Here is a 12212-nt window from a genome sequence, read left to right as displayed (position 1 = left end):
TCACTGAGTGAAGTCCTCTTCTCCAGCCTGTGGGAGAGGTTGGACAGGAGATGGAGTAAATAGGTACCAGCACTTAACACCACCTGTGGCTTGCCACTTCTGGGCAGGAATCCTCCAAGAAGCCCCTCTCCCCAGCTTCCCTCCCAGGCCCTGCAGGCAGCACCTCAAAGGCAATGTCGACAATCTCATCTATGACAGACGCCTGGGAACGGAACTTCTGCTGATGCTGCTCCACCGCAGCCACCAGCTGCAGGAACTGGAACTGGAGCTCCTGCTGCCTACATGGGGCAGACGCAAGGGCTAGGCTGGCTGCCTCGGTGTCCTCTGGGCCTCCAGAGCCTTCCATGGCTCTTTGTGCCAGTCTGCCCCTAAAACTTCCATCCCCCTAGACCTCCATTTCTCACATGTCTCCTTCCCAACACCTGACAAGGTCCCCATGTCTGCCTGTACCATGGAGGCTCTGGCATTAACTGGTGTGTGTGTGTGTGTGTGTGCGCACGCGCGAGTGTGTTGGTACTGCCTGGGGTTTGAACTCAAAACCTGGACTCTTGTTTCTTGACTTTTGTGCTCAAGGCTAGCACTCTACCAAATAACACTCTACCAAAGTAGTAGAGTGCTAACTCACAAGGGGAGTGCTAATCTCTTCGATGGTTAATTAGAGATAAGAGTCTCATAGACTTTTTTGCCCAGGCTGGCTTCCAGACCTGATCCTCAGATCTCAGTCTCTTGAGTATCTAGGATTAAAGGCATGGTCCACTGGTGCCTGACTCTTTACCCTTTAACTCTTTACCCTTCCAATCACTCATTCCTCCTTCTACCCATCTGCCTGCCCCATTCTCTGTCCATGGACCACTCAACCGTCTGCCTACCTATATCAATTCACTCACCAAGCCCACCACCGCTCCTACCTGTGCTCACCCACCCACCCATGGGCAAGGTGTGGCCCTTGCCATACTGGGCACTCAGTCACCCACGTAAACACCCACCCACCCCCCACTCATTCACTCACCACCCTACCCATCCGCCAACCCATTAGATCTTATCAATCTACCCGCCAACTACCATGGAAACAATGAGCAAGGAATGCCAAGGACATAAAAGATGACTAAGATGCCTCACCCCTCAGATCCAGACAGCCACCCATGCACAATACATAGTATAAACATGGGGTGCTCAAGGCTCCCAAGAGGGAAGTCACACCCAGTGCTGGGGCCTGGAGGGTTCCTGGTAGGAGCAGCATGGAGCTAACACGAGCACGTGTGAAGGGCTGCCAGGTGGGGCTCAGTGCTCCGCACAGCAGCGCCTCGTCACTCACCGAAGGGCCGGGGCAGGCTTCTGAAAAGCCTGCTTCAGGGAGTGAGGGGATGAAACATTCAGAAGTGTCAGTGAGAAGAAACTATGCCAGGAGCTTAGACTCAGAAGAGAAAAATATTCCTGGGTTGGAAGCATGTCTCAGTTAGTAGAGCGCTAGCCAATGAGTGAAAGTGTCAGGTACCAAGTTCAAGTCTGCCTTCCACCAGAGAGAGAGAGAGAGAGAGAGAGAATATATGCTACCAGGTGCTGGTGGCTCAAGTCTGTAATTCTAGCTACTCAGAAGGCTGAGATCTGAGGATCGAGGTTCAAAGCCAGCCCAGGCAGGAAAAATCCATGAGACTCTTATCTCTAATAAGCCACTCAGAAAACCAGTAGTGGGCGCTGTGGCTCAAGTGGTAGAGTGCTCGCCTTCAGCTGAAGAACTGAGGAACAGCACCCAGGCCCAGAGTTCAGACCAGGAAAAAAGAAAAAAAAGATTGTTCTCAGTGAAGTTGAGCAGTGGGGAACCATGCACCCAGAGAAAAGAGCTAGAGCAGGGTGGTGTCCCAGGTGCTAGAACAGAGATGGAGCACAGGAGGCCCCAAGAAGCGAAGCAAACCAGGACAGGAATGGCCTTTCTTCACTCCTGTCACCTGAGACTGGACAACCCTCACAGAGAAGGCCAAAGGCCTGGAGGTTGGAAGCCATGTGCCGTATTTGGGAGATGTAAACAACGCAGGAGCGTTGTTGTGCGGAGCGTGGCACAATGGAGGCTAGCACAGACTGATCACGAAGGCCCTGCAGGCCAGTCCGCAGAGCCTGGACTCTCAGGGTGAGCAGAGCCCAGAGGATGCCAGTGCTCTGCCAACATGCCCTGTGGGAGCCAGGCTGAAGCCAGATTGGACAGGATGAGAAGGGCTCAGTTTACAGACAGTTTCCAGAAAGACTTCACAGGAGTAGAGGTTGAGAGCCAGGAAGCAGAGGCCATGCCAAGGACCCTAGACACACAGATGGAGCACTAGAATAAACAGCAAGGGGGTTAATCATCTAGCTGCCAGGTTTATGCCCAAAATGTTCTGCTACAATCCCCCACTCTTGTCTACCCACCTAGCTGTTATCTGCCATCTGCGCGCTCTCTCTCTCTCTGGTCTGGGCACTGTCCCTGAGCTGCTTTTGCTTAAGGTTAGCACTCTACTACTTGAGCCATAGCGCCACTTCCAGCTTTTTCTGTGTATGTGGTACTGAGGAATCAAACCTAGGACCTTCATACATGTTAGGCAAGCACTCTACCACTAAGCCACACACTCCTAGGGCCTCCCTTCACTTTTTTACTCAAAGCTGGTGCTCTACCACTTGAGCCTCACTTCTGGCTTTTTGGTGGTTAATTGAAGAATCTCACAGATTTGTCTGCCCCTGCTGACTTCCAACTTCCATCTTCAGTCAAGATTCCCCTTGGTCTTCTGGGCTGGTCCATCAGGGAGGGCCACTTGGGGTCCTGTTTTCTTAAAGTTGGGCCCTGCCCTGCCTTGCCCTGTCCATGGGCCACCCATGGTCTCATGCCCCACTTGTTGGCATGGGCAAAGGCCTCAATGCTCCACTCTGTTTCCAGAGAGTTAAACAACATCCCTTTCCCTCCCAGCTCAGCCACTGTCCTGTGAGAACCCCCAGATCTCCAGCCTTAGGCCTCCCCTCTCCCTTTGGACTCCTCACTTCTCTGTCATGGTCCCGAACTTTCTCTCAATGAACTCCTTTCCCAAGGCAATTGAATTCTTGATTTCTTCATTTTCTGCATAGAGAGAGAGAGAGGGAGGTGTGTCAGGTTTTGAGGGGGAACAAGAACCCCATATGTCAGATATAAGGCTGCCTTAAGGAATTTTGCATCCAACATATGCCAAACAGGTCATATCTTCAATGGAATGGGTAGTGACTTTGTTCTTTCATTTATCTATTCCTTTAGTTTGATAAGTTAATATTATTATTTTTGGTAGTACTCATTGCCTTACACTTGCTAAGCATGTGCTCTACCTCTGAGTCATGAATCGTTTTTTTGTCCATCATGGGGCTTGAACTCAGCCTGAGCGCTGTCCCTCAGCTCTTCAGCTCAAGGCTAGTGCTCTACCACTTGAGCTATGGCACAACTTCCAGTTTTCTGGTGGTTTATTGGAAATAAGAGTTTCATAGCCTTTCCTGCCCAAGCTGGCTTTGAACCATAATCCTCAGATCTCAGCCTCCTGAGTAGTTAGGATTACAAGCATGAGCTTCTGGGGCCCGGCTCTGAGTCATGCATCTTGCCTTCTTTTTTTTTTTTTGGGTCCGGTCATGGAGCCTGAACTCTGGGCCTGGGCGCTGTCCCTCAGCTCTTCAACTCAAGGCTAGCACTCTACCACTTGAGCCACAGCACCACTTCCAGCTTTTTTTTTCTGCTTATGTGGTGCTGAGGAATCAAACTAGGGCCTCATACACGCAAGGCAAGCACTCTATCACTGAGCCACCTTCCTAGCCCCCCCTCTTTTTTTTTATGGTGCTGGTACTGGGGCCTAGAACTCTGGGCCTTAAGCTCTTTGTTGTTTTTTGTTGTTATTGTTGTTGTTGCTTTTGGGTCCAGTCATGGGGCCTGAACTCTGGGCCTGGGTGCTGTCCCTCAGCTCTTCAGCTCAAGGCTAGCGCTCTACCACTTGAGCCACTGCGCCACTTCTGGCTTTTTTTTTCTTTTTGCTTATGTGGTGCTGAGGAATCGAACCCAGGGCCTCATGCATGCAAGGCAAGCGCTTCCCAGCCTCCCCCCATATATTTTTAAGATAAAGTTTTGCTTTCTGCATATGTCTGGGCTTCAATCTGCCTTTTTCTGTGTGTGTCAGTCCTGGGGCTTGAAGTCAGGGCTTGGGAGTTGTTCCTGAGCTTATTTTGCTCAAGGCTAGCATTGCTCTACCACTTGAGCCACAGCTCCACTTCTGGCTTTTCAGTGGTTAATTGGAAATAAGAGTCTCATGTACTTTCCTGCCTGGGCCAGCTTTGAATTGCTATCCTCAGATCTCAGCCTCCTGAGTAGGTAAGGTTATAGGCATGAGCCAGTGCCCAGCTCTGTCTGTGTATTGCTTACTTTTGCTGTAGCAGGGATGATAGATACATATCACCACACTCAGCTTTTTCTGTTGAAATGGAGTCTTGAAGACTTTTCTGCTCAGGCTGGCCTAGAATCATCGTCCTCTGATCTCAGCCACCCCCCCCCCAATAACTGAGATGACAAGTGCATGTCACTGGCACTAGCCATATAATTTTTGTGGAGCTGAGGATAGAATCTAGGACCTCCTGCATGTTAGGCAAATGTTCTACTGTTCTACTCCCTAGCTATTGTTCTAGTTTTCCAGAGGAACCACCACCTCCCAGGTTCAGTGCATGATGTCTAATTGGAGCCATGTCCCACCCTCAGTTCTGAGATCACATGACTGACTACAGACTGGCCAATCACAGCCTGCAGTGATTAGTTCAAAATTAGGTTCATGATCCAATCAGAATAGAGGAGGTTCATTTCTGGGATTTTACTGGATCTGCTGAAGCCCAGCTGCTATGAACTTTCTGTTATTACCAGAAATGGAGATTTGGTGAATCATAATTGCACAAGATAGTTATTTTCTAAATGTGTCTTTCAAGAATTGATGATTAGGTGGTAGGGGGGAGGATTGGGTTGGGGGGTGGGGGGAGGATGGGAAGGGATGGGAAGGGGATACAAAGGAGGAGGCTACAATGCTTGATAAGAAATGTACTCATTGGGGCTGGGAAGGTGGCTCAGTGGTAGAGCGCTTGCCTTGCATGCATGAGGCCCTGGGTTCGATTCCTCAGCACCACATAAGCAAAAAGAAAAAAGCCAGAAGTGGCACTCTGGCTTAAGTGGTAGAGCGCTAGCCTTGAGCTGAAGAGCAAAGCGACAGTGCCCAGGCCCAGAGTTCAGGCCCCACGACCAGACCCCCCCCCCAAAAAAAAAGAAATGTACTCATTATCTTGCCCATGTAATTGTAATCCTTCTGTACAGTATTTTCACAATAAAAAAAAAAGAAAAGAATTAATCATTAGGGGGGGAATGGAGGAAAGGAAGGGATGACATTATCCAAAAAGAAATGTACTCATTACCTGACTTATGCAATGGTAACCCCTCTGAACAACACCTTAACAACAACAATAAAACCATTAAAAAAAAACTGATGAGCCGGGTGCCAGTGGCTCATGCCTGTAATCCTAGCTACTCAGGAGACTGAGATCTGAGGATCTCGGTTCAAAGCCAGCCTGGGCAGGAAAAGTTGGTGACACTCTTATCTCTAATAAACCACTCAGAAAACCGGAAGTGGTGCTGTGGTTCAAGTAGTAGAGCACTAGCCTTGAGCTGAAGAGATGAAGGACAGCTCCCAGGCCCCCAGTGTTCAAGCCCTACTACTGACCCCCCCAAAAAGAAATGATGATGAATTGGCTCTTGCAAGATTGTCCTGAAATCCTTTGCACCAAGGTTCCAAACTTAGAGTGTCTTCTCGAATTTCAGAATCACTGAACCTGTGATTTGGTGCCAGGCTGTGGAGGGAGGCTGAGAGGAGGAGGGGGGCAGGGCAGGTACCTGCTTGTTTAAGCTCTGTCAGGGAGTCGTCCAGCAGCTTCTCATGGATCTGGGCAGCTTTCTGGGACAAGGAGGGAAAGGCTCTAGTCCTGCTGGAACTCTTTGCTTCCAGTCCTGGAGCACTAGCTTTTTATGCCACCTCTCCTCCCTCCCTAGTACCTCCTGCTTCACTTTCTCTAAGTTTCTGAGTAGAGCCATCTGGAAGTTATCCACTAGGACCGCAATCACCAGGCTGGAGAAGGGGCGACAGTGGGGTACTCTCAAAGGAGATGCCAGAGGAGAGGTCTTGTAACTGCCTTTGAGTTCAGCGGGGCGGGGGTGGGGGGTGGGGAGTGCATTAGGGGGGAAAGGCTGGGCAGCAAAGTGGGGTTCTCACTTGAGGAAGATGAAGTACTGGATGATGATGTAGATCATGAGAATGGGGATGATGTACCAGGCACCTGAGGGAGGAGGAGACAAGGGTGAAGCCACTAGCTCTCCTCCGCCTGCCACACCCCTTCCAGTAGGCCTCAACCCTCGCATTGCAGAAGATGGGTAGCTAAGGCCTTCAGAGTCTGCCCACCCGGCCTGACTCTTGCCCTCCACTCACCCTGGGCCCGACTATCCAAATAGATGAGGGACCAGTCATCCAGGGTGAGCAGGGTGAAGAGGGTGAAGATAGTGGTTAAGATGCTCTGGAAACGCTTGGGGTCCGAATGGCGGAACAGAGCCCGGAGAACCACAGAGAAGAGGACTGGGCAGGCAGTTCAGGGCCAAACCAGGCTCCCATCCCACCTTGGCCTCCCGCCCCGCCTCCTGCTCGGCCCCACGCCCAGGCTCCGCCCGCTGTCTCAGCCCCTCGTGGCCCCGCCCCACCCCAGGCTCCGCCCGCTGCCCCAGACCCTCATGGACCCGCCCCGCCCCAGGCTCCGCCCGCTGTCTCAGCCCCTCGTGGCCCCGCCCCGCCCCAGGCTCCGCCCGCTGCCCCAGACCCTCATGGACCCGCTCCGCCCTCTGCCTCCCTGCTGGGGATACAGAGGCAGGTAAACATGAGGATTAGGATGGCGGTGATCGATGGCAAGGTTCGGGCCAGGGTCCCTGTCACTTCGTGGAGACTGGTCAGGATGCTGTGGGCAGAGGTAAAAAAGAGGCTGAAACAGTGGGGGGGGGGAGGGGAAAGGCTGGGGATCCATGATTTGCTGGTAATTTAGCAAGTCCTAGCCCTTCCCTGGAAAACGAAGACATTAATCCCAGCCGTGGATCCCAGATTAGGTTTATTAAAAGCCAGGTGAAGGCTGGAACTCCTCTTCCTCATCACTGGATTCCTTGGAAACAGGGCTGTATCCATCCATCCCTTGGTCCCTCCCTCCCTATTTTTTTGGTGCTGGTACTTGGGATTTGAACTCAAGGCCTGGGGACTGTCTCTTCTCACTCAAGGCTGGCACTGTACCACTTGAGCCACAGCTCCACGTCCAACTTTTTGGTGGTTAATTGGAGATTAGAGTTGAAGGACTGACTCCCACCCTATTATCCCAGGTGCATATGGAAGTCAGGCAAGACTCCAGGTATGTGCTGATGTCTTGAGGTGTGGGCAGGGCAATCTAATTTAAGCCTGGCTGTCAACATTGCATGGTGGGCCTAACTGAATGCCTTCCCCCCCCCATCTTCCAGCCCTAATAGCCTTTTCAATAACCTCTGTCTCCTTTCTCAGACCCCATAAAAGCCCAATTCCAACCCCACCTCCTTACACAACCTCCATACCTATGGGAAAGTTCGTTGTCTCCCCCCCTTGCTGTGCCTCAATAAACAGTCCTAACCTGTTGGGGCCCGAGTCTGTTTTTTTCCTTTTCCTTTCTCCTGTGTTTTCCTAATAAGAGTCTTATGGACTTTCCTTCCACCCTGCTGACTTCAAACTGTGATCTTCAGATCTCACTCCCCTGCATAGCTAGGATTACAGGCTTGAGCTCCTGGTGCCTGGGCTTTTTGTCCCCCTTTCCTCACTCGGGGAGAACAGCCTTGGCTGTGCAAACCTGAGTCTCCTTAAGACCCGGAGGGCCCGCAGAGCCCGCAGGCTTTTGAAGACCTTGAGGATCCGGAAGATGCTGTGGTTGTAGAAGGAGTAGGTGAGGGAATTGATCTGTATAAACACGAATTCCAGCACTGCCATGATCATGATGAAGAAGTCTGGGGGTAAAGAGGGTACCTGAGTGGGGAGGGATCTATTGAACCCCTAACCCACACTGAAGGGAGACCCCACATAGTTCAGCCCCCCCCCCTTTACATTCTCAGCCCCACCCACCCAGATTGTTCCAGGGATCAATGAAATACTCCAGGCCCAGGGCAATGATCTTGAGCAGGGCTTCTAAGACGTAGATGCAGAGGAAAATACTGTCGAAGACCAAAAAGTACCACTCTGTGGAGACACCAGGGACTTGCTTAGAGCTGCTGCAGCATCCCATGCCCCACCCTACTTCCCCTTCCCACGGGGATCCCCCAAAGATCCAAATACAGAGACTCTCCCGTAAATGGCTGTGACTTAACCACTCTCTACCTTAGTTTTGTTGTCTGCACATGGTAGGTTCTGCTCCCTAGACTCTGTGTGCAGGCACACACGTGTGTAAGTGTATGTGTCTGATCCTAGGGCTTGAACTCAGGGCCTAGACTCTGTCTCTGCACTTATTTTGCTCAAGGCTAGAGCTCTACCATTTGAGCCACAGCTCCACTTACCAGCTTTTTGGTAGTTAATTTGAAGATAAGTGTCTCATGGACTTTACCATTGAGGCTGGCTGTTAGCTGTGATCCTCAGATCTCAGCCTCTTGTACAGTTAGGATGACAGGCATGAGCCACTAACATCTGGCTTTTTTTTTTTTTGGTGGGGCTTGAACTCAGAGCCTTGAACTTGGCAGGCAAATACTCTACCACTTGAGCTGAAACTTTAGACCTATTTTTTTTTTTTTTTTGGGTCGGCTGTGGGGCTTGAACTCTGGGCCTGGGCACTGTCCCTCAGCTCTTCAGCTCAAGGCCAGCGCTCTACCACTTGAGCTACAGCGCCACTTCCGGTTTTCTGGTGGTTTATTGGAGATAGGAGTCTCACGGTCTCTCCTGCCCGGGCTGGCTTTGAACCGTGATCCTCAGATCTCAGTCTCCTGAGTAGTTAGGATTATAGGCGTGAGCCACCAGTGCCTGGCTTTAGACCTATTTTTTGTTTTTCAGATAGTGTCTCCTACTTATTTCTGCCATATGAGTCACTGAGGCTACGGGCATTAACCACCACACTTGGCCCCAAAGAATTTTACTTTGATTACTTCAGGGTTTTCTAGGGGTCTTTTGGCCCCTAAGGCAGGCAAAGGTCCCAGAACCTTTCCCACCCAGAACATATTTAGAGCAGGTGCACCACCTGGTGGCTGCATCCATGAACCGCAAACTTCCAGTGCCCATCTGGCTGACCTCAGCAATAACCTCCTGAGCCTCATCTCTGCTAACACTGGGAGTTACTGATATCCCAGGGGTGAGGATCAGGCTAGGAAAATTGACCATCATTAGCTCAGGCTCAGGGACCACATCAATGGCTTTTCCATAGGAACAGGGGCCCCTGACTCTTACCACCCCGGATCTCAAGTTCAGCAAAGGTCTGAGCTACCAGCATGATGGTGTTAAGGCAGACAAAAAGGAAGATGATTGTTTCAAAGCCCAGGGAGTAGGTCAATGACCGCGTCATAATCCGCAGGGTCCCCAGGATAGCGCATATTTTATCCAATATCTGTTGGACGAGACTCCCAGCGTGAATCTTCTTGTGGATCCGTGGGATCCTGCCCACTGTAACAGGGGACAAAAAGTCAAGTTTGTGCAGGTATGGGGGAAGGGGTTTAGGAACTGAAGGCACCTTCTCAGACCAGATGTGGGGCTCATCAACATTTTGCCTACTGACCTGTGGTCTCACATTAGTATCACCCTGTGCTAGTCCTGTTCTGGTTTGGGGGTCAACTTGTTTGGGATTGTGTGTGTGTGTGCATGTGTGCATGCTTGTGTGTGTGTGAGAGTGAGCACACGTGTGTGTGTGTGTGTGTGTGTGTGTGCTGGTAATGGGGCTTGAACTCGGGGTCTGGGCATTGTCCCTTAGCTTTTTTGCTCAAGCCTGGCATTCTACCTCTTGAGCCACAGATATCCTTTGGTGGTTCATTGAATTTATAGGACTTTGCTGTCTAGGCTGGCTTTGAACCATGATCCTCAGATCTCAGCCTCCTGAGTAGCTAGGATGACAGGTGTGGGCCACCGGTGGCTGGCTTGTTTGGGATTGAGTGGATTCTGAAATGCCTGGTCCTGGATCTCTCTGTGTTGTGCTCATGTTAAGTGACACAAGGCCAGCCAGCCTCTCCTGACCACCCCCAGCCTCCTGGTGAGCTTTCCCTTTCCTCTTTCTTTGTTCTTCCTGGCTTCTTTTCTCATGCCCATCACTTGCCTGTCTCTGCTTGTTCATGGGACTGTTGCCATATTTGTTGGACTACGAGGAACTGGGGGACTGTGTAACAGCCATTAAGGTACTGACTCCCGGCTCTGTCCTCAGCAGCCCGCCATTTAGTGGAGGACATGTGGATACAGAGTCCCCAGAAATAATGTTTTGATGTGGAGGATGTCAAGCCCCTAGCACAGGACTGTCTGTGATTGATGGACCTCATGCAGCCTAGAACCCCTGCAGGCAGGGACTGTGCCAGTTCCTCCTTGTGATCCCAGGGCCTGCATAGGCCAGGCACGTACACAAGACAAATCTTGGTATTTCAGAAGTGAATGTGTGAATGAATAAAGCAGTGACCAAACATGTAACTCATGGCTTGCAGAGGGGCAAGATTCAAAAAGTAAAGGATGGGGGCTGGGAAGGTGGCTCAGTGGTAGAGTGTTTGCCTTGCATGCATGAGGCCCTAGGTTCGATTCCTCAGTACCACATAAGCAAAAAAAGAAAAAAAAAGTAAAGGATGGGTCAGGGATCAGTGGTTCACACCTGTAATCTTGGCTACTAAGAGGCTGAGATCTGAGGTGTACAATCTGAAGCCAGCCTGGGCAGGAAAGTCTATGGAGACTCTCATGGGGCTTGAACTCAGTACCTGAGCGCTGTCCCTGAGCTACTTTTTTTTTTCCTGTTTCTTTTTTGTAGTGGTTAATTGGAGATAAGAGTCTCACAGACTTTCTTGCCTGGGTTGGCTTTGAACTGTGATCCTCAGATCTCAGCCTCCTGAGTAACTAGGATTACAGGCATGAGCCACCAGTGCCCTGCATCTATGAAACTCTTATCTCTAATTAACCACCAAGAAGTTTGAAGTGGACCTGTGCCTTGAGGGGAAAAGTGAAGGGACCTGAGTGCCGGCTCCTCTACCAGCACAAAAAGAAGAAAAAAACGGAAAGAAAGGGAAAAAAGCAAGGAAGGAAGGAGGGAGGAATAGAGAGAGGGAGAATACAGTGGCATGTGCCTTTAGTTCCAGCTGCTCAGGAGGTAGAGATCATGAGGATCTCTGCTCAAAGCCAGCTTGCACAGAAAGTATAATCTCCATGTTAATCAATAAGCTGGTCATGGTGGATCATGCCTATTATTCCAGCTACCTGTGAGTCTGTAGGTAGCATGATTATGATCTGAGGCCAGTTCTGGGCCTCTGAAAGTAACTAAAAATCAAAAAGAGTGGTAAAGCACATGCCTAACAAGTGTGAGCCATGAGTTTAAATTCAAGCCATGAAAAAGGAAAGAGAAAGAAAAAGAAAGAACGAAAGAACAAAGAAAGAAAGAAAGAAAGAAAGAGAGAGGAAGGAAGGAAGGAAGGAAAGAAAGAAAGAAGGAAGGAAGAAGAAATTACAAGACAGTGGCTCAATGTGTATAATCCTAGCTACTCAGGAAGCTGATATCTGAGGATCCTGGTTTGAAGGCAGCTGGGGCTGACTGAAGTCTGGGCCTGGATTAAGTCTGGACGAATCTGGGCTAGACACTAAGAAGTGGGGGGGATGGGGGGGAGGGAGGGGCCGGCAAACCCTCACATTTGCGCTTGTGAGTCTTCTCCTCGTCCTGCCAGGTTTCTGATTCCTTGGTGGTGAACTGGGGGTGGACTTTGCTGGAGCCCCGGGAGGAGCGGGACAGGATGGTCACGCGGGACGGGCCGGCGCTTTGGAGGGAATCTCTGAAGCGCATGGCCGAGGGCGTGATGCTGGGGTGGGCCTTCGGCAGGAAGGCCTGGCTGATGGCGGCCTGGCTGATGGCGGGCCGTTCTCTGGACGGCAGCTTGGCGTGGAGCCCTTCGCGGCCGGCCTCCTCCTTGGCTTGGGGTTCCCCGCCTGGGGGGTGCTCCTCGGCGCGAT

General features: G+C 51.0%; 1 protein-coding gene across 1 annotated transcript in view; it reads right to left on the bottom strand.

Annotated features, from left to right (window-relative positions):
* Catsper1 (cation channel, sperm associated 1) overlaps positions 1-12212 on the bottom strand; it is a 12693-nt gene continuing 481 nt past the window's right edge. Inside the window, exons 2-13 of the mRNA XM_013020895.1 lie at positions 11895-12201; positions 9480-9692; positions 8175-8288; positions 7906-8059; positions 6911-7002; positions 6486-6629; positions 6273-6336; positions 6056-6128; positions 5897-5957; positions 3004-3079; positions 164-278; positions 1-27 (exon numbers count right to left, since the gene is read on the bottom strand). Coding sequence (XP_012876349.1) covers positions 1-27; positions 164-278; positions 3004-3079; positions 5897-5957; positions 6056-6128; positions 6273-6336; positions 6486-6629; positions 6911-7002; positions 7906-8059; positions 8175-8288; positions 9480-9692; positions 11895-12201 — 1440 coding nt within the window. The remainder of the gene's footprint in view (positions 28-163; positions 279-3003; positions 3080-5896; positions 5958-6055; positions 6129-6272; positions 6337-6485; positions 6630-6910; positions 7003-7905; positions 8060-8174; positions 8289-9479; positions 9693-11894; positions 12202-12212) is intronic.

This window comes from Dipodomys ordii, unplaced genomic scaffold (genome assembly GCF_000151885.1).
Source record: "Dipodomys ordii isolate 6190 unplaced genomic scaffold, Dord_2.0 Scaffold54, whole genome shotgun sequence".
In the NCBI taxonomy this organism is placed as follows: Eukaryota; Metazoa; Chordata; class Mammalia; order Rodentia; family Heteromyidae; genus Dipodomys; species Dipodomys ordii.
The sequence above is the reverse complement of the archived record's forward strand: the minus strand, read 5'-3'. Positions and strand labels throughout refer to the sequence as shown.